Genomic DNA, 23,682 nt, shown 5'->3' with positions numbered 1-23,682 from the left:
TGGAAATAGGTTTGTCTTTTGGGATCCAGGGCAGGGATTGAAATGATGGAGAGATGTAGAAAATGAGTCTCAGATGGATTTATAGAAATGGGACAGAATGTATATATCATATAAAAAGTGGTTTTAAATAACCTGATGTAGAATATGACTGAAAAAAACTTTGAATTAGTAAGCTGACTAGAAAACTGGTATCAATGAGATGAAATTTATATATTATAACTTGAAAGTTTTCCTCAGAATCTGCCACATGCTATACAGCTGAATTTCAAATTTTCTTTTGGGTTGACATATGATATTTATACCATCATGTTAAATTCTCACATATAAACTGGTTGTTATATTTTTATTAAAATTAATGAAAATCATAATTTTGATCTGAAAAATAATTTTTAAATTTTAGTTCCTCATTTCTAAAGGGCTTTCATAAGAAGATACTATGTCTGTTGTGCATCAGCTGTCATCAGGATGGCTACTGGATCATCTTGCCTTCATCAATAACATTGATTACCAACTCTGCCAGCACTGTGAGCCAACTTCCAATAAAACCATGCCCATCTCATCTCCTCACTGTGGTTCTCTTAATGTAACTTCTACACTGCCTATTGAACTTTCAGCTACATCAAAGGTCTATGAGCTTGTCACAAAACCAGAGACTGAAGAAAGAGAAAAAAATAAAGTGTTGATGCAAAAATATACATTTCGAGCTGAACTGTTTAATGTTACTAAACCCTATGTAACTACAGCTGATTGCACAGCATTCCGGCAAGGAAATAAAGTGGAGACTCAAAAGAATAGTAGTATCAACAGTTTCAACTGTGAAAATCAAGAATGTGTTAAAGACCAAGATTCTGTTTCTACTGTTAGGAAGGTATGAAGTTTTCTAAGAAAATGTGTCTTGTACACATCAAATAATTTCAGACAGTTCAGATAATTTCTTTTTCATTCTAAGGAATAAATAAGAGAAAAGATGTAAAGATCATCATGTTTTGAGTTTCAGCTTTGTTACTTACTGTGCTTTTCTAGGCAAGGCACCGAATCTCTTAAGTCTTCAGTTTTCTCATCTGTAAAATTAGGGGTTGGAATAGATGAATGCTTAAGTTTGTTCTAACTCTAAATCTATTATCCTATATCTGTTAGCAAATTTTAGTAGAGGAAGAGGAGTTGGAATTTGCCTATCTTCTATATTCCTGAGAAGGCTCAGTAAGTTTAATTCTAAACTGAGGAAAATTGTTTCAAAAGTAGTTACTCCATAGATTTAAAGGACCTTTTGATTTAGAGATTGTAGTTGCAGCCAAAATATTCCATATTTTACTCTTTCCCAGTAATTCAAAAGCAACAAACAGATTTGGTGGATACTTTCAGAAAAGTTTTCTTTCTTGATGAGTTCAAATTTTGAAGGCTTGGAAATCTAACATTTTTAAGAAATTAGGAACAATAGAAGTACAATACGAGTTGAAATAAATTTCATTGAATAACTTGGAAGTCATATCTACATTCTATCTTTTGGTATCTCTGTGAACAAGGAGCATGATAATAGCTCAATAATCAGTATCTCAAACTTTGAAGATTAGAAAAATTCATCCCAAAGTATTGAGTATTTTCCTCACTTTATAGAAACAGAAATGCAACATTGATCATCTTGTAGGCTGTTGTAAGTAGAAATCCTATCTCTTGACTTTCAATCTAATATATTGCCTTTTACATGACATTCTTGTTCCATACCTTGAATAGATTTATCTTTCTATATCCTAGGAAATATTGTAGCACAAAATGAAATAAAGAGATTTTTATTAATAAATTTTATCAGGACCTCTTATTAATGAGGTAAAATAGATATGATAATAAATATAAATTTGGTTTATTTGACCATATAACAATAACTCATTCACATTTCCAACAATTTGAAGTAGGTTAGACTGCTAACCAGACTATTTTAACAATAGCAAGTATGATTAGTATATTGTACTTTATTGATATAAATAATTTGTGTATAACTGTTAGACCAACAAATAGGAGCATATGAAGCTCAAATTTTTCTTGATAGGATTGATTGCTACTATGTATTTGTCTGAGTATTTCATTAGTAAAGAAATTAGCTCAATATAATTAAACTGCATATGCTAATTGACAGGAAAGTTTGTGTTTATTACAGTGCAATGCCCACTCTGCTTTGTGTACTTTTGGTGCTAATGTTGGTAAAAGAAATAGACTTATTGATTGTTGCATTTTGTTAAGTACAACTTCTTTATTATATTTGGTGTCAACAGATGACATATTGGTACCTGTTTTGATTTGTACTATTAATTCTTAATCAGTTTTATATATGGGAATAGCTTACTCCAGTCCAAATTCTTTGCCTTTATTTAGCCTAAGTAAATGGATATCACCAGAAATAACTAAAATATGCAACCAAAAAAGGGAAAGTGGCAAAATAAATTGCTTATACATTTTATAAGTCTAAGACATCCTGATGCATTACTTAAATTTTTTCTTGTATTCTTTTTATCTTTAGAAAAACAAAAGATCTATTACATTCAATCAAGGTGAATTGGATGCTATGGAATACCATACAAAAGTAAGTTTCAAATATTTATTGATCATAATGGAAACTTTATGCAAAACAAAATAGACCAGCAAATAATATAATCATTTATTCTCCCAAAATTAAGGACTTTGACCTGACTTGTTAGCCAAAATTTAGTAGACATAATAAACTACTTTGCAAAACATTCAAATGATGCTATACATTTTAGATTACATTATTATGTCCTAATATTTAGTGCAGTAGCATGAGTGAAATTAAGCTATGTTAGATGAATTATAGTTCTGTTTTTTATTTTTTAATCAGGGAATACTTAAGCTAAAGTCAGATGACCTTTTCTCAGAAATTATTATAGAGTGAATTCTTAAATGAGGTAGAAGGTTAAACAAATGACCTCTAAGGTCTCTCATACATGAAGTTATTCTTCAAATATAGCTTGAACCTATACTTGAGCCTAACACTCCCCCTCTTTCCCCACCCAAGAAACCCCTAAAACAACAACAAAAAACTATTGTTATCATTAATCAAATCAAATCAACTCTACTCTTCTTCTTGATTGGGAACTTCCTCTGATATCCTACTCATCATTCTTCTTACATTCCTGACCAAAGATGCCTTTTCCTATCCTACATTTCTTTTTTGCACATCTCCTCCTTTAGAATATCAGCTTCTCAAGGTTGAGACCATATTTGCTTTTTATATTTGTATTCTAGTACTTAGCACAGTATCTGGCACATTGTAGGTGCTTAATAAATGCTTGTCTCTTTCCACCCTTCCTTTTTCACCTATGAAATTAGTTTAAACATGAATAAACTTTAAGGTAGTAGGTCTTTCAAGATGAAGTATACACAGGGCAGTTCGGAATAGAGAACTACATTTGGATAAATGGTCAGAGCTAGAAACAATAGATTTGGGTGTCATCAGCATAGAGGCAATACTTGTAGTTGTGAGAGTAGATAATGGGATGTCATAGAGAAAGAAATAGCATGCTGATAACCTGAACTTAGAAAACTCTATGTAGTTTGGGTGTCACTGGGTCTCAGCAGGCTAGAAAATAGAGCAGATCAGGGAATTCAGGCCTTGGATGAGGCAATCAGATCAGAGCAATCTGATACAAAGTACAGTCTGAACAAATATGGGGTCAGCAGAAAGGTGGTTAGTACAGGAGAAAGTACTAAAAGTACAGATATGAGAAGACAAAATCACGAAACATTTATTTATTATTATTATTATTGTTATATGCTATTATAAACAGCCTGCTCTGTGCTGGACACTAGAGATACAAAGAGAAAAATGAAAGAATCTTTCTTTTGAAGGAAATTATATCTTCTCTGGAGAGACAGTATATGTAGGTATGTTCTAGCCATGCAGACATGTGTAAATATATCTTTCTAATCAATAACTTTTTCCTCATCCTCCACACTCATGCCTCCATTCTTTCAATGCTCTTTTTCATGTGAATGATAATGAATCCATTACACCTTAAAAATTTCTTTTTCTTATCTTTGTAACCATCACCAAAACAATCTTTCAAATAGACAAATAATAACTGACATTTAATACTGTACAAAAAATTTGCAAAGTGCTTTACATGTTCAGTTGTTGCAGTTGTGTCTGACTCTTCTTGATCCCATTTTCTTGGTAAAGATATTAGATTATTTTGCCATTTTCTTCTCCAGCTCATTTTGCAGAGGAGGAAATTGAAGCAAACAGGGTTAAGTGCCTTGCCCAGGGTCACACAACTAGTAAGTGCCCAGGGCCAGATTTGAACTCAGGAAGAGTATTCCTGACTCTAGGCCCAGTGCTCTATCCATTGTACTACCTAGCTGCCTGTGCTTTATATATGTTATCTCATTTGCTCATCACTCACCTGTAAGAGAAGTTCTTCCCATAGTGGAATCTTCATTTTGTTGTGGGAGAAACACATTCAAATTTGTTATGGAGTTTTACCCCAAGAATGGGAGATTCAAACCCCGTTCAATCCAGAAGTAAGAAGAGAACTTTATTGAAGAAGAAGAGATTTATGGTGGCATAATTAGCTGATGGAATAGTCTGGGGGTTAATCAGGTAGTCTTAGGGCTGATGGATAAGCCCAGGGGTTAGCATCTTTGGAGCTGATAATATGGAGTAGCAGCTTCCACACCCTGTGGATCAGGGTTGGCATATTTATTGGGATCTGGGAACTTGCCATTTCCCACCAAATTCAGGTGGAGTTATGTTTTGGGGTTTGTTGCCATAGGGAATAAGGAGCATGAATAAGTTTGGGGATTCTTATGGAATGCCAGAGTCCCCAGGCCGCAGGTTCCATTTTCCCCCATTGTCCACCTTGCCATCATTTGTCAGTGTAGGAGAAGTTTCACTGCTCTTCTAGGATGAGAACATGGTGAGGTGATGAAGTACATTGGAGGATCACTGTAGGTAACTAATTGATCAATCTGCAATTCATGCTTGACTAATGCTGAAACTACATGTGTTGCCGCTGATGTTTAACTGCGTGAACCAGTGTGAAATGCAAGATTTCAGAGTATGAGAGTCCCATTCCTATTATTGCCCCTTACTGTCTACTGTCTGCCCACATCAATTTGGCAAGAAACCTGAGACTTTGAGTGGCCAAGGGACTTGCTGATCAGATAAGTAATAGGTGTCATAGAGGATATTTAATCCTCACCTTCCCAAGTCAAGCCTACCATTTAGTTCATTTCTCTAAGCAACTTCAAATAAAATTTGAAAAAATATGCATAAAACTATAAAATATAAATTATTAAAATTTTGTTTTAATGGTGCCTTCACTTTAGCAAAAGGAATTTAAAAAATGACCTATTTGCTATGTGCTCTTTTCTTATCTCTTTTCTACAGTGATTTTTTTTTTGAGTTGTCTCTAGTGTCAAGGGCCATCAAATGATCAAGAATGAGGAGAGAGAAAGCCAGTTAACTAGGCTTTATTGAGTATAGATATCCTTTCTCCATCATAACTTTGCCCATCACGATTTTGCTATATTACAGATCAGCATAGGAATTTAGATGGGAATTTTTTAAAAGTTTTGTTGAAGTTGCAGATTAGCTCATCCTCATTCATTGTTAGACTCTAGCCATCAGAAATAATGTCACCCCACCCAACTTAGAATTAAGTGGGGAGGGGAAGATTAGTTTCCCACAGGAGACAATAAGTAACAAATCAAGAAGAACAAGGGACTGCCCTTTGGGCAGTCCAAAACAGTGTTGAGACTGCCATTGTCTGCTTGAAATTAGAGGTGGGTGCAGGAAGTGACAAAAGCTGCTATCTTTTAAATATGATGGTAACTTCCTGTGGAGGGGGCAGTTGGCCCTTTGAACTTGGTGTAGAAGGATCTCTGGTGAGACCTCTGACTGCTTCCCTCTGAATTGTCACGTGGGTAAGTTAGGCTGACTTCCTTTTGCCTCCCTTGGCATTTCTGGAGGCTCTACTCTCAAGGAGGCCTCTCTTGCCTCTCTAGTTGTAAAAGGCCTTGTGGCTAGAAGCCTTATTTAATTAACCTCTGCTCCTTTGCTGGGACCTCTAAATTCTTATCTGGTCCAGGCCAGAGTTTCTCTCTTTCAGTTTCCCTACCTTCAACCTTCCTAATTGTAAATAAACTTCCATAAAAGTCATCCTGACTTGGATCTATTTTTTTTTTTTTAATTTTTTTTTTAAACCCTTGTACTTCGGTGTATTGTCTTATAGATGGAAGATTGGTAAGGGTGGGCAATGGGGGTCAAGTGACTTGCCCAGGGTCACACAGGTGGGAAGTGGCTGAGGCCAGGTTTGAACCTAGGACCTCCTGTCTCTAGGCCTGACTCTCACTCCACTGAGCTACCCAGCTGCCCCTGGATCTATTTTTTTATTTGAAATCTAGTTAATTGATTTCTGGTGACCATACCTTAAATATCTAGTTTCCCCTCTTACAGTACCTGGCAGAGTGAAGGGCTTTTGGCTTAGGGATACCTTGCACCCTCTTTCCTGCTGAACCCTACCTTCAATCCCCATTGCCCTGTTGTTCCTGATTAAACATCCAAGATAGTTAGATCAGATCTGCGTGATTCATTTGGAGGGAGGCTAACTTGGAAGGGATAGTGAAGGGAGTCAGGCTGATCTGGGAGTAAGGGGAAGTTTCTGTGTACCCCAACTGGCACCAACATCTAATCGGGGTGTCACTCACTTCTCTTTGAGGGGACACCATTCCTTCAACCCCTCAACCTTGACACATCCTTCAGGGGTCTCCCATTTCCCAAGGAGATCCCCTTTTTGTCTCCCAAAATAGGAGTGGTTGTGAGGGAGGAGGGATCATTCCACACCTTACTTGCTGGTCCACAACTATTCCTCAGTTCTCCTGAACAACCCCCTCATTACAGTTACAGACTTAATAAGTAGTATTGCTAGGTCAAAGGGTATGCAGAGTTTTATGGCTCTTTGGGCAGGTTCCAATTTGCTCTCCAGAATGCTTTCCAAAATGCTTTCCATTTCAAAGCTCCACCAAGAATGTCTCAGCTTCCAAATTTTGCCTTGTGCCCCGCCAAATTTATTATTTTTCTTATATTAGTTTTGTTAATTCCTTTTTAGCATTTAATGGTTAGAACTAAATTTAGATTCATCTTAATCTTAACTGATAGAATTACTGCTTTTGGGAGTAAAATTACTCCTTCAGGTCTGGAACTATGGTTTCTGTGGTGTGGGAACCCGGTCAATTAGTCAGTCAGTAAGTGTTAATTAAACACTTAATATGTTCCAGACACTGTGCCTTGTATTAGGGATACAAAAACAGAAGTCTTTAAGGAGCTTATACTCCCATGAGGGAGACCATCTATGTACATATATATAAGGGGTATTTAACAAGGACTAGCACTTCTGATAGGGCTTGCTGTTTTTAGGGCTGCTATCTTCCTTTGGTGTCCAATTTTCACCCAACTCTCACCTGTGGCTCCAACAAACTGTATCATGCACAGTGGCCAGACCCCAGTAAAGCTGTCTCATAGATGGGCTAAACCAAGGTGAGGGTAATCTACAGGCTATATTAGTCCTTTAACTTGTTCATTAGTTAGGGGGATATCTTCTGTAAACATTTGAAGGCTTCCCATAGTAGAATGGGGGCAAGGAGAACAGTTGGTTTCAGTGGCCATGAAGGCAGCTGAAGCAGGCACCGTGAGCCCTTAGAGCTTGGTCAGACATGGAAGATGCCAAGGTACTCCACTGTATTCCTGGCTGACTTTTGTCTTGCCACCCATCTTGGATGACTGGGAAGAAAGAGTGAGGCTGACAACTTTGCACCTCTGCCTCACTTAAATTTAATTCATAAGCAAGCCAAGATATCACTCTGTGATGTCACTGGTTCTCTTCCAAAACTGAGAATGAACAATATTGATTTTAATTTAGACATTTACAATACAAAAAATATAGCTGGAATTTAACTGCTGTAGAAATCACATACATCATTGTAAAAGCCTGTTTCCTTAATATATTTTTATTATTCTCTTTCAGATCAGGGGGTTGATTTTGGATGGCACCACACAATTAGTCCAAGAGGGTCTGAAAAGTGGTCTTCTTTGCTCCCTTTCAGAAGAACAGGAAAATGATAACAGAACTACTACTATGGAACTTGGTAGCTATGGTTTGGCAGAACTATGTGACATGGCTAAGCAGTTGCCTTTGCTGAATGAAAATGAACTTGAGGCAGTACAGTTGATAGATGCAGATATTTCTGTTCCAGAACAGGATGTATTTTCACGAATTACCCAAAACAGCTCAAACTTTACAAGGATGATTATTCTAATGGGACAGAAATACCTGTTGCCACCAAAAAGCAGCTTCCTTTTGTCTGATCTTTCTTGTATGCAGCCACTTCTGAATTGTAAGTATAATTTGAATGAACTAGCTCCACCATTTTATGATAGAATACTGGGACTCTCAAACTTTCAAGTGGTCATTTGCTTTGCATAAGATTGAATAAAGGTAAAACTTGGTTAAGTTGAACTACAAATATTTTTCCCATTGAATTTTTCCTTTAAACTTGTTCTGAAATTCTCTATATAGAAACCTAAAAATTTTGATAGTATCAGATGTTAGTTTAAACAAAGGAACAAAGATTTCTAAAGGAGTAAATACCTCCCATAAAAATTGCTATTCAGAATATAAATGATCATACTCAAGTAACTTTACTAAATTTTGTTTCAAAATAATACTTTCAGTATTATTTGCTAAGCTACTAATCATTTTTCAAATAACTTCTAAATTTTTTTGTATTTTCTTTTTTAAAAAATTGTGAAACATTTATTTTTAAATCTCTCATGTTCCTCACTTGCACTGAAAAACAAAAACAAAAGCAAAGCCCCTGCAACACATGCACAGACAAGCAAAACACGTTTCTGTATTGGCCTTATCCAACACTGTATATCTCTTTTAGTCTATCACTTCTCTATTAAGAAGTAGATTGTGCTCTATCATTGGTCCTTGGGAATCATGGTTAATTAAAGTTCTTAAGTATTTCAAAATTTTCGTGTTTACAATGTTGCTGTAACTTGCAAATTAATGATTAAGCAGTTGCTTTGAATTTCTTGAGGTGTTTCTGCATAGAGCAAAGAATCTGAATTTTAAATCTTTTGTTTGAAAGCCCTGTGTATAAGAGCCAGCTGGAACTGAATCTATACATATTTATTTTTTCATTTGCCACTTTAAAGATAAAATGCTAAGTTATAAAGCAACTAGCACTTAGCCAGGTAATTAAAAACTTTCTTAAAAGATGCCAATTGGCAGTCTGACATGCACTTAATAATGTTATAAAGTCTGAAAGTTAAATTACAAAGGTAATTTACTACATATTTAAATGGAAACGACTATGCCATAACACTACTGCTGAAACTAATGGACTATCTTGAAATTGTGAAGCAAGGAGATACTGCTCTGATTCATGGGTTAAAATCAGCAGCAAAAATTCTTAGCAAAAGAGTATTTTTTCTTTCCCCTTTTATTTTAAATTCATCAAAAAGGGAAATTACTATAATATCTCAAGGAGACATAACCATAGAAAGTAAACACTGACTTTTTAGATAAATTGTTCTTATTGTATTATTGGATTGAATGCTTTAATACTTTTTCTGTTATATTTGTATCTAGGTGAATGTGTTTCAGTTTAAGGATGACATTGAACTTTCATATTAATAATCTGTGATTACCATGCAGGAACTTTTCTCCTAAAGTTATATTTTTATTTCCAGATGGAGAAAAATATGATGTAATTGTGATTGATCCACCATGGCAGAACAAATCTGTTAAAAGAAGCAAAAGGTATATTGTACAAATTTATTGATCAAGTTTACAAAGTTTTTTTAAAAGTCACTTTTTTTCTTTACTATTTACACATTATTTACCAATAGTAGTGAACAGTTTTCTAAACTTTTAGTTCTTATTTATGCTTTTAGACTCATCATTGTTGTGTACTTTGAGTATCACTAGTTTGCCAATCAGATTTTCTATTTTTGTTCCATTTTTTATGCCCTTACCTTCTACTTTAGAAGCAATACTATGAACTGGTTCAAAGGCAGAAGAGACTTGCCCAAGGTCACACAGCTATGAAGTGTCAGGTCAGATTTGAAACTAGGACCTCCCATCTCTAGGCCTAGTTCTCAATCCACTGAAACCTTTTGCTTCATTTTCATCAGATGGTCAGCTTACCTCCTTTTCCAGGAGTTATTCTTCAAAATGCCTTCTTTGAGGGGCAGCTGGGTAGCTCAGTGGATTGAGAGCCAGGCCTGGAGACAGGAGGTCCTAGGTTCAAATCCGGCCTTAGACACTTCCCAGCTGTGTGACCCTGGGCAAGTCACTTGACCCCCATTGCCTACCCTTGCCAATCTTCCACCTATAAGTCAATACACAGAAGTTAAGGGTTTAAAATAAAAAAAAAAAAAATAAAATAAAAACAAAATGCCTTCTTTGCCTCTTCTTGGGTCCAAATTGTCATACCCACTATACATTTTTTCCATTGCCTTTTGGGTTATTTGTAATTTTAATTCTTTTGAGAATTAAGGAGAGGTAACCTGGTACAATGGAAAGAACACCATTTTTAGAGTTGGAAGGGTTTGAATTTGCAGTTTTAAAGATAAGGAAACTGAAACCCAGAGAGCACAGGACTTATCCTATTTCTGTTTACAACATATGAATAAGTCGTATGCCTCTCTGGGTTTCAGTTTCCTTATCTTTAAAAATAACCTTTAAGGTTCTTTCAAGCTCTTACATATACAATCTTTCGATCCAATGAGAATCCATGATTCACTGTCAGACATTATCATTAAGAAAATATTTGAATTGAAGTAATTTCATTGGGTGAACAGGGAGATGACATGAACCAAATCTTGAAGGAAAGAAAGAACTAGAGATTGACAGAGATGGAGGTCAGGAAAAAGCACATTCCAAGCATGGATGCCACTGAGAGGGAGAGAAGTAGGCCAGTCTGTCTGGAACATAGAATAAGAGAGAAGGAGTGAGGTGTATTATTCTAGATTGGTAGCCTGGATGCAGATCATGAATGGTTTTAAGTGCCAAAGAGAGTAATTATATTTTGTATTACCTGGAGGCAAAAGGGAACTGCTGGAGTATTTTGAGCAGGGGAGTGATTTGGTCAGACTTGAATATCAGTTTGAAAGCTATATGGAAGATGGATTAGAGAGAAAATGCTGGAAGTTTAGAGACTAGTTAGGAGCCTATTGAAATAGTTCAGATGAGAGGTGATGAGGTCCTGAACTAGGGTAGTAGTTGTGTAATGGAGAGAGTGAGATGGATTAGGGAGATGCTGTGGAGGTAGCTAGATGGTTCAGTGGATAGAGTTCTGGGCCTAGAGTTAGGAAGATTCATCTTTCCAAGTTCAAATTTGGCTTGTTTTTGAGATCAGGGACTGACCTTTTTCTTTCTTTCTTTCTTTTTTTTTTTTTTGCATTTGTATATCCAGTGCATGGTATGTAGTAAGCTTAATAAACACCTTTTCTTTTATTCTTTCATTCAGAGAGGCCAAGAAGAATGAAGATTGAGGAATGGTTATAAAATTTGGCAATAAAAAAATTAATGGTTTCTTTGGAGGAAGCAATTTCTGTTGAAAAATGATGTTGGAAGAGATTCAGGGGAAAGGAGACATGGGCATGTTAATTTGACATGGCAGCATAGAAGAGACCAAAACCCTGGGAGAGAGAATGAAAATGAGAGAAAGACTGGAGATGATAATGGGGACAATCTTGTGGAAAACATGGGAGGGTTTGGATCAAAGATACATGTAGAAGAGTTGACTGTATTAAGGAAACTGGCCATTTCTTCCTCTGATACTGTGGAAGGAGCTGAAGGAAGACATATGAGTGAAATGAGAATAAGGGAAGAAGAGTTGAGGTCCTCAGCAGAGAGGATGGGAAGTTTGAGGGGAAATGGGAAGATTTGGAACAGCAACTGTGGAGAGTGGGATAATGAATCAATTAGAGAAGACTAGGATGATTGCTTTGCCACAGTGGGTGCCCATTTGAGATTAGATAATAAATTTTGTATAGCACATAAAGACACTTAGCACATAATAGGCACTTAATGCATATTCTCTTCCTCTTTCCCTAATTTGCATTGTGTGCACTATAAGTAGTAAAGGAATTAGAATCAGGAAAGATCAAGGTAGAGGATTTATTGGAGAAGCCATCTTGGAGGAGGAAGTAGGACTTGAACTGGGTAGAATACACATAGGCAGAAAGGAAGGGTGAGGTTTTCTTAGGTGGGGAAAAAGAGACTAAGTGATAGCAGGGAGGCAGGGGTTTGTAGGGGACTGATTTTACTGTAATAGAAGTTTGTGTTGGGATGTAGTGGGATATCAACCAGAATTGGGGCAAATATTTTGAGGGCCTTGAATACCAGGTGAAGGAGTTTAGGTCCAGTGTTGTATTGTATGAGTGTAATTGATAGTCCTGGAACAAGGAAATGACAAAACCATGAAGTGGTTGGAAGGAGGACCAGTGAGAGGCAGAAGGCCTAGCTAAGAAACAATATAGTAATTCAGGTGAAAAATATTTGGTCTACTGTGGTAGCAATGAAAATTGAGAGTCTAATAAGAATTATGAAAAGAAAAACCATATTGATAGATATTTCAAAGAAAGAATGGGTAGGAGTTGGTTACTGATTTGATTTAATGGAATGAATAAGAGGGAAAAGTAAAAACATTATTCCAGTTTTTCTAGCTTAGGAGACTTGAGAATGTGTGGATGTGACACTAGCTTGAGTTAGAAGAGACTTAAAACTGCAATTCAGTCCTCTAAGAAGAGCAAGGCAATTAGTGATCTTTAAAAGTGCATTTTATATGTTTCAGTAAAGTTATTACAGTAGATAGTTTTAGAAGAAATGAAAATCCCTTACAACAAAGCCTAGCTGTATTAAAAAAGAAAATGGATGAAAATTGTTATCTCAGAAATGTGTCCACTGGATGTCACTGTTGGCTCATACTTAGCACATAGAAGCCTTCTTTTAGATGGCTATTATTCTATACAGATTTCTCTTTTTAGTTCTTGTTATTTTTTACTGCCTACCAGATTTTCTTTTATTTGCAGAAATATTTTTTTTGATTATATGTAGGTACAATTATTTGTCTTCTTGGCAAATAAAACAAATACCTATCCCCAAATTGGCTGCTCCAAACTGTCTTGTGATTACTTGGGTCACCAATCGACAGAAGCACCTACACTTTGTAAAGGATGAACTTTATCCCTATTGGTCTGTGGAAACACTTACTGAATGGCACTGGGTGAAAGTAAGTTGTAAAGTCATTTGATTATTTACTTACTCAGATGACATCTTTTGACTATCATTGCCAGTTATTTGTTGTCTTACTTCACTCATTTAACATTGTCTCCTTAAAATCTATTCATTTCTCAGTCTCTGGGTGATGGCGGTCTAGAGGGGTTTGTGTTAGCCCCCTCCATCCTTCCACTTTAGCCTTTTTTGCCAGTCCCTTTTCATTGGTGTGGTGGGGGGGGAGGGGAAAGGGTTGGTGGTTGTGGGGTGAAGAAGGTAGAGTACATGATGTTCTAAGTGAAGTTCTTGATGGAAGGAGGCTGAGAAAAGACATGAAGAAATGTCTAATTTTTTAAAAGCTCAGCTCATGCTTTTGAAACCCTCCCAATTGAAATTCTTAAGAAAGACTTTCATATATTGATTTTTAAAGGAAATATAATCCACTCAGATAATCCCCCCAATCTTCTATATTCCAAGGCAAGTGAAGCTATTTATAATTGTTTAATTATAGTTGACATTAATTTTGGGTAAGTAAAATTATGATATATGTTAATTTTGATGTGCTAAATGCATAATTTATAATATATTCAATTAGTTTTGCAGTTTTGAATTTTTGGGAGATTTACAAGTGTTTTGGCTTTACTTTTTTGTATTGTTGGACATTTCTGTAACTTATTTGATCCTGAGTTTTTCTTTTTAAACATTTATTAATATTCGTTTTTAACATGGTTACATGATTCATGCTCTTACTTTCCCCTTCACTCCCTGCACTCCCCTCACCCATGGCCGATGCACATTTCCACTAGTTTTGTCATGTGTCCTTGATCAAGACCTATTTCCAAATTGTTGGTAGTTGCATTGGTGTGGTAGTTTCGAGTCCACACCCTCAATCATGTCCATCTCAACCCATGAGTTCAAGCAGTTGTTTTTCTTATATGTTTCCTCTCCTGCAGTCCTTCCTCTGAGTGTGGGTAGCGTCTTTACCATAAATCCCTCAGAGCTGCCTTGTGTCATTGTATTGCTGCTAGTACAGAAGCCCATTACATTCGATTTTACCACAGTATATCAGTCTCTGTGTACAATGTTCTTTTGGCTCTGCTCCTTTCGCTCTGCATCAGTTCCTGGAGGTCTTTCCAGTTCATATGGAATTCCTCCAGTTTATTATTCCTTTTAGCACAATAGTATTCCATCACCAGCATATACCACAGTTTGTTCAGCCATCCCCCAATTGAAGGACATACCCTCCTTTTCCAGTTTTTTGCCACCACAAAAAGTGCAGCTATAAATATTTTCATATAAGTCTGTTTATTTATGATCTCTTTGGGGTACAATCCCAACAATGGTACGGCTGGATCAAAGGGCAGGCATTTTTTAATAGCCCTTTGAACATAGTTCCAAATTCCTAGCCAGAATGGACATGATCCTGAGTTTTTAATCAGAAATGAAATGATAACTTCCAATGAGGAAAACGTGATTTACTTTATGATATTACATTACAATAAAAAGTAGGAATTGTCTGTATGCCAGATGATGATCTTTCAGACTGGACTTTCAAATGTTCATTCTTTCCCTCAGAGGCATAATATTGTGATATATTTTAGTATTAAAATGTCAAATGTTTAGAAAATGCTTATTTTTCTTTCCAGTGCCAGTAAACGTTTGTGGATTTATTTGACTTTTTTATTCCTTTATGTCAGATCACCAGGTCAGGAGAGTTTGTGTTCCCATTAGATTCTCCACACAAAAAACCTTATGAAGGTCTAGTCCTGGGGAGAGTTCGAGGAAAAATGGTTTCAACCTTAAGGTATGAGAAAATTATTTTTCAAAGTTGATATAGTCTTGGTATAGTCTCATTAAGTGAAAGCTAATCTCACCCTTAATTTTTACATATTTGATGATCTGGAAAATGAAAATAAGTAGAATAGATAACTTTCTGTTATAGTTTTCTGTCAGATGTACTCTTATCACATTTATTTTCTCTTGAGTCTAACTGCTCATGAGTTTTACACTCTTTGATATCTAGTTAATTGGAGATTTACTTTAAATTTATTCTTTAGAGTAAAAATATTATTAGTTCTTTTCAGTCAATTAGTCAACATTTATTAAGTGCCTACTCTGTGCCAGGTTCTATGCTAAGGCACTTCTTTTGTAAGGGATACAAAGAAAGACAAAAGACAGTCCCCGTTCTCAAGAAGTTCACAGTCTAAGGGGGACATAGCATGCAAACAGCTATGTACAAACAAGGTTATATAAAGAACAAATTGTAAGTAATCAACAAAGGGAAGCACAAGAATTAAGAGGGAACCAGGAAAGTACAGGAAAGGACTAAGATCAGTTGTGAACTGTTCCTTTCTACATTCTTTAAAACATACTTTTCATGCTAACTTTTTATGATTTCTTTTTATCATCAAGGCTACCCTTGTGGTGCTGCTACTGTGGCAAGGGGAGGCTGTGAACTGCAATTATGCATGAGAAAAGATGAAAAAAATCATGATGCCTGCAATTTGTATATATAAACATCAGCCTTGGTGACTCAATTTACTTTTACATTCTTTTAAAAACAGGAACCCAGAGATGAAAGAGCTTCCAATTCCAGAACATAAATTAATTGTCAGTGTTCCCTGTACCCTTCATTCACACAAACCACCTCTCACGGGTATGTTTTTATTATTGTTTGGGCTTTCATTGAATTTACAGATCACAAGTTTGGCATTTAAATGGTTCAAAGATTTTAAAGTATTTAAAAATAAGATTGTTTATAATATAGTGGATAGATATTGGATTTGGTTTCAGGATATTTGGGTTCATATTCCTGCTCTGGTACTTACTACTAGGGTTATCTGAGAGTTTCTTTCACAGTTCTAAAGACTTGCCCAAGAGGCACACATGTAACAAGAGGCAAAGGCAGGATTTGAACTGAAAGAAGTACACTGAGAAAAGTATGTTTCTAACTGCCACCTCTTGGTTAACTTGATTAAAATAACCCCAGTAAATATTTCTAAAGATAATTACCATATACTAACTCAGCCCTTAAAGATGAGCAAGGGCTTGAGAAAGTGGGTAACACCTAGATGGAGGAATGGCAGTTAAATCAGTTGAACTGAGTACCAGCCACCAGCCTGCTGGGAATTAATATAACTTATTTATCTAAACTAGGGTTCTTGTTAGGGAATGAGGAGATTAGATAGGAAGCAATAACAACTGTTTATTGAGGACAAAGGATTTAGGAAGGTGGGTAACAGGTTTCCCTGACTGGGTGACTAATAACATATATTAGGACAAGGGAATGGAGTTCTACACTAAAGATTTAGCTAACAACAACAACCAAGCAGCATAGGGGTTTGGAAAGAACACTCCTGGGTCCCTGACTCCTCCAGTGTTGTTTCTCTGGTGTCTCAGGGTCTCAGTTGATATTTAGCCAATAGATCCAGTGGGGTAAAATAGTGAACTGGTACAAAATGAAGGTCCACCCTCCAAGCTGCAAACCTAAGCTCTAGTCTGTTCTTCCCACAAAGATGATGGTATCTTGATGATGCTTTCTCAGGGAGATCAAAACACATAGTCTCCTTCTTCAGTGGTAACCAACTTACTCAGTCCCAAGTTCTGTGTCATCCCCCTTGCATTCCAGGCTTCTCCAGAATGCTCAGTTCATCCTGCTTAGCAAAACCTTTCTCTCTATATTTGCCTATCTTATCTCTTTATAGCAGAACCCAAGTTCTTTGATTTGAAATCTAGCACATGTTCTATTGCATTATGATCCTATGAGTAAACCCAATGTTAAAAAAAAGTAAAGATGGAGAAATGATAAAATATGAAATGAATTTGTTTTACATTACCTTATGTTGTACTGTTATATAATTTTCAGGTCTGAAGGGTATTCAGGTCTTGCCCTTGTCTGTGAAGGCTGCATTTGATATGCACTCAAAATGGCCATGAGAGAAGTGACCAGAGTTATCTAGTTGTCTAGATGTTCTGTAGAAGCTTTGGGTGTTACTTATTTTGTTTACTTATTTTGAGAGAGAACAGTTCTCTCTCTCTGTCTCTCTCTCTCTGTCTCTGTCTCTCTATGTTTCTCTCTCTTGAAAACCCTTACCTTTCGGCTTAGAATCAATTCTGAAGATTGATTCTAAGGCAGAAGAGCAGTAAGGGCTAGGCTATGGGGGCTAAGTGACTTGCCTAGGGTCACATAGCTAGGAAGTGTCGGCAGCCACATTTGATCCCAGAACTTCCCTTCTCTAGGCTTGACTCTCCATCCACTGAACCACCAGCTGTCCCAAGATAGTTCTCCTGAGATGCCTTTAAGTGAGTTGCTGGTATGGACTGCAGTTCCTCAAGGTCATAATGCTCCCCTGGGGTTATGAGGATCTCTTTACCACTAACCCACAACATTTTTCTATTCAGGCCATTGAGGGAAAAATAGTAATGTATTTTTGATTTTATATTTCATATTGCTTGGGAAAATGGGATTCAATTCATAACATTTTGCTTTATACAAATCTTTTTTTCATGGAAACACATTTAATTAATTTTGAGGATCCATGTGCTGAGGAATAACTCATGAGAAAACCTTACTTTGGGTTTACATAATATTTAGTTTCTTGCATAGAGGGTTCTTTATGTCATTACCATTTTGCTTTTGAGACATAGTCAGGTGACATCTGCCTGATTATTCCAAACTGGCACTGAGATTTTTTCTACATGTAGTTAATTACCCTCCTTTTTTCTGGTGATATATGGTGGAGGCCATCAAAGTTCATGATATTCGCACAGCCCCGCATGAGCTCTGACAAACCAGCAAAGCAGGTTGTCAGAAGGATGGAAATCTCTCACTCAATTTTCCCTATGTGACTTTTTTTCTCACTAGCATTCACTTTTTACTGAAACTATTGCAATCAGTATCCTTATTCAGCCCCAGGGAAACACAGAAAAACAATACAAGTTCATGGCAAGAACAACCACAGTCACAGACTATACACTATCCCAAAATAAACCCCTAAATAAACCCCCATAATACAGAAACTTCTCCTAGAAGTCACTTTACAACAAACCAGCATATAGTGAGTTAATGTTAAAGATTTTAAATCTCTAACTCAGATTCCCATACACAGGTGCCTGCAAGAACAGGTCAGAACAGTCTCCAAGTTTCCCTCCTCCAGATCCTATTTGATACAGTAATTTAATATAAAAGAATAATCAATGAAATATGAAGAAATTGTCTCCCATGAAAAGGCCTGTACATTCTCACCACTGAAGCCCAAGAGATACGTCAAACACACCTAACACACTGTCTCCAAAGATAATATGTATGGTGGGAATAGAATTCATGCCAACGTTGATGTAATCTTGAGAAAAATGATATAAAAATTAAAATCAGCAGATGGCACTTCAGATCAGCCACTGCAAACCTACTGGGTCTCTGGCTCTTCTCACTCCATTTTTGCTCAATTGTCCCGCCCCCAAGGGGATCTGGACTGCTGGTAATCTCCCTTCTATCCCCCAGCAGATATAGATACTGCCAAACACATACTATACTTATGTGACTTAAAATGAATAATAATTTTAAAATGTCTGGAGAATTTGATGCTGATTTTTGGATTCAACCTAAGGAAATCTAAGAAGTAGTTATCTTATTTGGACTTTTCTCTTTTAGTGGATGCTAGAAGTTTTGGGGAATTTATTTCCTCCATTTGCGGTTTTACAAAAAGAAAACTGCTGTGTTTTCAAAAAGAGTTGATACTTATGAAGATCTAAAGTCATTAGTTTAAAAAATATTGATTGTAACTAAAAGTCTTAGGAGACTATGTTAAAAATAGGGTATGCAGGTTAGTTATATAAAGTCTCACTGAAGTCTGCAGTGGCAGTTTAAGTAATGAATTCAGGGGTTCAGTTTTTCCAGTAGTGGGCAGCAGAACCACACTGATTTTTTTTTAAGCTCTGAAGTTGAAAGTTTTGTAAAACCATTTGGATGATTCATACTGATTATATTTTGTTCAAGTAGTCACAATGACAAAAATATTGGTATTCATCTTATTTTTGTGCTATTCTTAAAAGTACATATATTGGTGTATACCTACTGATTTTAAGGATTTATTCTTCTGGGAAAGATGCAAATTAAAGTAAGTTATCAAAAAGCAACACTTAGGATCCTGCAGAGCATTTATGGATGGAATCATGACTATAGGGGCTTTGGATGATACATGTTCTGTGTTTAGTGCTCACAGCTTTAATATGTCATTGAAATGCACTTAAACTTTTATGCAAATTCAGAAAATAAATTTTCTCACTCCAGGTTTTGATTTAAGTAACAGCAGGCTTTTCTTTTAGTTTAATTCGTGATATCTTTTTTCATGATACATTTCATCTACAACAGAATTGGTAGAATATTTTGTTTCACATAGAGTACTTTTACTGTACTCTCAAGATTAGGATATTGCCTATCCCTACATTTATTTTTTAATTTTTTAAACCCTACTTTCTGTTTTAATATCAGTTCTAAGACAAGCTCAGCAAGGGCTGGGCAATCAAGGTTAGTGACTTGCCCATGGTCACACTGCTAAGGAGTGTCTGAGGTCAGGTTTGAACCCAGGTCTTTCTGACTCCAGGCTTGGAACTCTATTGAGATACCCAGCTTCCCCCTTCCCATCCATTTAAAGATAACATGAATGCAAAATATGAAAATAATAAATGTATATTAGAAAACTTAACCTTTTAGTCGGTAATAAAAAGTTTAAATTGTTAAAAAATTTTGAATCATAAGTATTTTAGTACTAATGTCCCTTATTTATTATCCTGTATACTTGATGATCATTTCTTTCTAAAAATGTAACAAAAATTAAATGGAGTTTTATGAGCTAAAATTTGAAATGGGGTTAGAGTGGCATTAGATTTTATGTACCTAAAGACAAAATCATGTTTTAGTCTATATGATATTCAATAGTCGAGCTTATGTGGAATTTTGAACTTAAAAGGGAATAGACTTTGTTATCTGTTAAAATGTGAATTGGGAAAATGTGATTCTGTAAATGAGGTTTAGCTCTTCAGTCAGCTTGTCCAGAACAAATTTATTCTATACTTTTGGAAATGTTTGTTCTTTCAAGATGGATTACTGAAACTGCAGGTTTTCATTGTAACTTGAAGCAAACATGTTCTGTTGGTTCTTACTTGTTCCATTTGAGAGTCTTTCTCTTCGATCACTTGAGGTCATTTTATCTCTGTTTTGGGGTGTGCTCCTCCACCAATAAGAGAATTTAGTCTATTGATAGAGATGCTTAGAAAGTTAACCCAGAGGGCTGAAGAGATGAAGGTCACTAAGACACTTGGGAGCTACTGTAGCAACCATCATTGGGCCTGACTAGTAATCCTTCAAGTGGTCTCTCTCGCTTTACTGTTTAGAGATTAAGTGCCTTCTGACCTTTTAAAATAATGGTAGCATATCACTTACTGTCATTTGTCAATCAAGGTTTAGTGTTTTCTCTACATTGTTTTCATTTTTTACATTTGTTTATTTTTCATCTGAGTTCAGAGCAAGCAAGTTGAAGAAAGAATAGGGAGATGAGGGGATGAATCAGCAGATCATGAGATGGGACAGAGAGAGACAGAAGACCTTCATTTTTATTTGTTTCTAAAACATATTCCCAGTCAGGAATGAAAGGATGATTAGCTATTTGGAGACTATCTATTAATTTTATAAGTATAACCAACCAGGAGCATTCTCCCCAACCCCCAGTGGTTTTTCATGTTCTAACTATGGATTTAGAATTCAAACATTTGAACTAACTTAACAAATTATGTTTCTATTAATTTTCCTAATTTCTTTATAAAGTTCTTAATAAAGTAAAGGATGTAGCATAATAGCATCTGAAGATTGCTTCTTATTTTTTTCTTATTCTTTATTGGAATGGAAAAGAAAAAGAAGTCATAGATTTGTTCAAAATGCAAATGCTCAATGATGCAAAATGCAAATGCTCAACTCTTGGTAAGGAGCTGGATGGGTCCTGAATGGTTCATAGATTCTGATTATGAGTGTTTTTCCTTTCTAGGACTAGGTGTCTTTTTTTCTGGTAGATTTTCAGCTTTTTGATGATCTGAGACTTCTGGTTCCTTTCCCATTCAGTTGGCTTCTGATTCAGGGCTCTGCACCCCATTGGGGCTCTCAGTTCAGTAAATGTACACTTGCTGACTCTAAGCAAATTTTAGGTTTTATTCCATCTTTGTAAAAGGAAAAAGCCAAAATACCTGCTTTTTTCAGTATAACCTTAGACCACAGTAAAGGTGACAAGGGACTAGTAGGGCAAGGAATTCATGTCAAAGAAAATGAAAGAATGATAGTATTATTGTCCTCTAGACCTCTGGGGAAATCTCTTCCAAGGAGAGTAGCATTTAATTGTTTATCTATGAAGCAACTAGAATTCTGAAAACCGGTTCTTACTAGATCATCCTGAAACCTAAATCTCAGTTAAGTTCTAGGTATCTTTAACCTTAATTTAATATTTGATAGTCAGTGTTCAATCAGTTCAATCAATCAACTCTCTTTCCCATTCCCCAAACATCATTATGATATACCAATAGAAAAAATATAGACTATTATCCCCAAGATTATCAAGGGGATGATTAATCTTTCAATATAATTTTGTGTGTGTGTTCAGCAAGGTGGCATAGTGTATAGAGTTCAGATCCTGGATTTAGGAAGAACTGAGTTCAAATGTGGCCTCAAGTATTTACTTAGCTGTATAACCTTGGCAAGTCACTTAATTTCAACTGGCTTCAATTTCCTTATATGTAAAATGAGGATAACAATAACATCTGACTCCCAGGGTTGTTGAGACTCAAATGAATTCATCCTTCCTTCCTTGCTTCCTTGCTTCCTTCCTTGCTTCCTTGCTTCCTTCCTTCCTTCCTTCCTTCCTTTTCTTGCTCTTGTTCTTTTTCTTGTTTTTGTTTTTGTTCTTCCTCTTTCTCTTCCTCCTCCTTTTTTTCTTCCTCCTCCTATTCTCCTCCTTCTACCCTTTCCCTTTTCCTCCTCCTTTTCCCTTTCCCTCTTTCTCTTCCTCCTTCTTTCAATCTCATGTCACAATTGAACCTGCCCTTAAGGTGTTTTTACCCTTTTTACTTAATATGACTCTTCTTTCCATACATGTGAGAATCCCAGATTTTATTTCTGGTTCCCTTGTCATAAGCTTTGTCGGAGAACTTTGATTCCTGTTACCAGGTTCTAGATAATTGATTTAGGGCTGGAAGACCTTTCTGAGATCACCTGGCCCAGTCCTGTGATTTCCCTTAGGTGGAGAATTTGTTGCTGTTAATAAATTGTCAGAGCTGGAATTTGAGCAGGTCCACAGCACAATCCTACTATACTGCTCAAGGTTTAGATATTTTAAATCAGTTTTTCAGTTGAGGCTCTCTCTCTCTCTGTTTCCTTTAAGTGAATAACTGTAACAACAATGCAGAATACTACTCTTTAGGCCACTTTAGACAAGGCATTTGTTAAATATCTAGTGATGAGGAAATTTTGCTGTTTTTGAGAAGGAAGACTTGATTACTGAAGTAACATTTCATGGTGAAAAGTTAGGTCAAAAATGATACTTGTTTGAATGCCAGAAAGATGATATGGCCCTGGTCTTATCAAGTGGTAGCTTCTGTTTAAGTGTCAGAACCTTTTTCTTAAGGCTTTTACCTGAATCTATCACTGCATTTATTGTCTTTTCCACTAAAATATAACCTCCTAAGTAGATTTATTTCCCTTACAGTTTTAATATTGGGTGTAATTTAGTTTTTCCTATAGATATTTTCAGAGGCTCCCCCTCCCTTTTTATTTTGCCCCTTGCATAGAATTCTTTGATTAAAAAATAAATTGGCCTGTATTTGGGAGATGTTAGGTTGACAATATTGAAAAATCTAAAAGTCACCTGTGTAGGCGCTGAAATCTTCATTTCTTATCCCTCAAATGAAAACCGATAAATCAGTACTATTGAAGGCCTTGATGGTATTGTTCCCAGTCTCAAGGGCACTGATGTCTAGTGACTTTCTAGCTATAAATAGTAAAGCCTGTTGATGAAATCCTTGAAATTAATTTGCTGTCTTTTTAAAAAATGAAACGTTCTCTTATTTTCTTTTTCTTTAACAGCTGAAAGGAAATTGAATTTTTTCCCTCTGTAATCATCTTTGACTTTTTTTTTTTTAACAGAAGTTCTAAAAGACTATATTGTGCCAGATGCCAAATGTTTGGAACTGTTTGCTCGAAACTTACAGCCTGGATGGACTAGCTGGGGAAATGAAGTTCTTAAATTTCAGCATGTTGATTATTTCATTACTCCAGAGACTAGAAACTGACCGTAATCTTCTTTTTTCTTTCTTTCTTTCTTTCTTTCTTTCTTTCTTTCTTTCT

General features: G+C 36.0%; 1 protein-coding gene across 1 annotated transcript; it reads left to right on the top strand.

Annotated features, from left to right (window-relative positions):
* Window positions 1-436: 436 nt before the first annotated feature.
* Window positions 437-23,627, top strand: METTL4 (methyltransferase 4, N6-adenosine). Its single transcript, XM_044658060.1, has 8 exons — window positions 437-868; window positions 2,513-2,575; window positions 8,034-8,403; window positions 9,767-9,836; window positions 13,140-13,314; window positions 14,996-15,102; window positions 15,863-15,954; window positions 23,482-23,627. Exons 1-8 carry the CDS (start codon window positions 437-439, stop codon window positions 23,625-23,627), a joined length of 1,455 nt encoding a protein of 484 aa, XP_044513995.1.
* Window positions 23,628-23,682: the final 55 nt, after the last annotated feature.

This window comes from Gracilinanus agilis, chromosome 1 (assembly GCF_016433145.1).
Source record: "Gracilinanus agilis isolate LMUSP501 chromosome 1, AgileGrace, whole genome shotgun sequence".
Taxonomy (NCBI): domain Eukaryota; kingdom Metazoa; phylum Chordata; class Mammalia; order Didelphimorphia; family Didelphidae; genus Gracilinanus; species Gracilinanus agilis.
The sequence above is the reverse complement of the archived record's forward strand: the minus strand, read 5'-3'. Positions and strand labels throughout refer to the sequence as shown.

What these genes read in the sequence shown, in the direction of transcription:
- METTL4 (XM_044658060.1), top strand. Translation starts at nt 437, where the DNA reads ATGTCTGTTGTGCATCAGCTGTCATCAGGATGGCTACTGGATCATCTT. An exon ending in CTGTTTCTACTGTTAGGAAG is followed by an intron (nt 869 to 2,512) that starts GTATGAAGTTTT and finishes TTTTATCTTTAG; the next exon opens with AAAAACAAAAGATCTATTAC. An exon ending in TATGCAGCCACTTCTGAATT is followed by an intron (nt 8,404 to 9,766) that starts GTAAGTATAATT and finishes TTTTATTTCCAG; the next exon opens with ATGGAGAAAAATATGATGTA.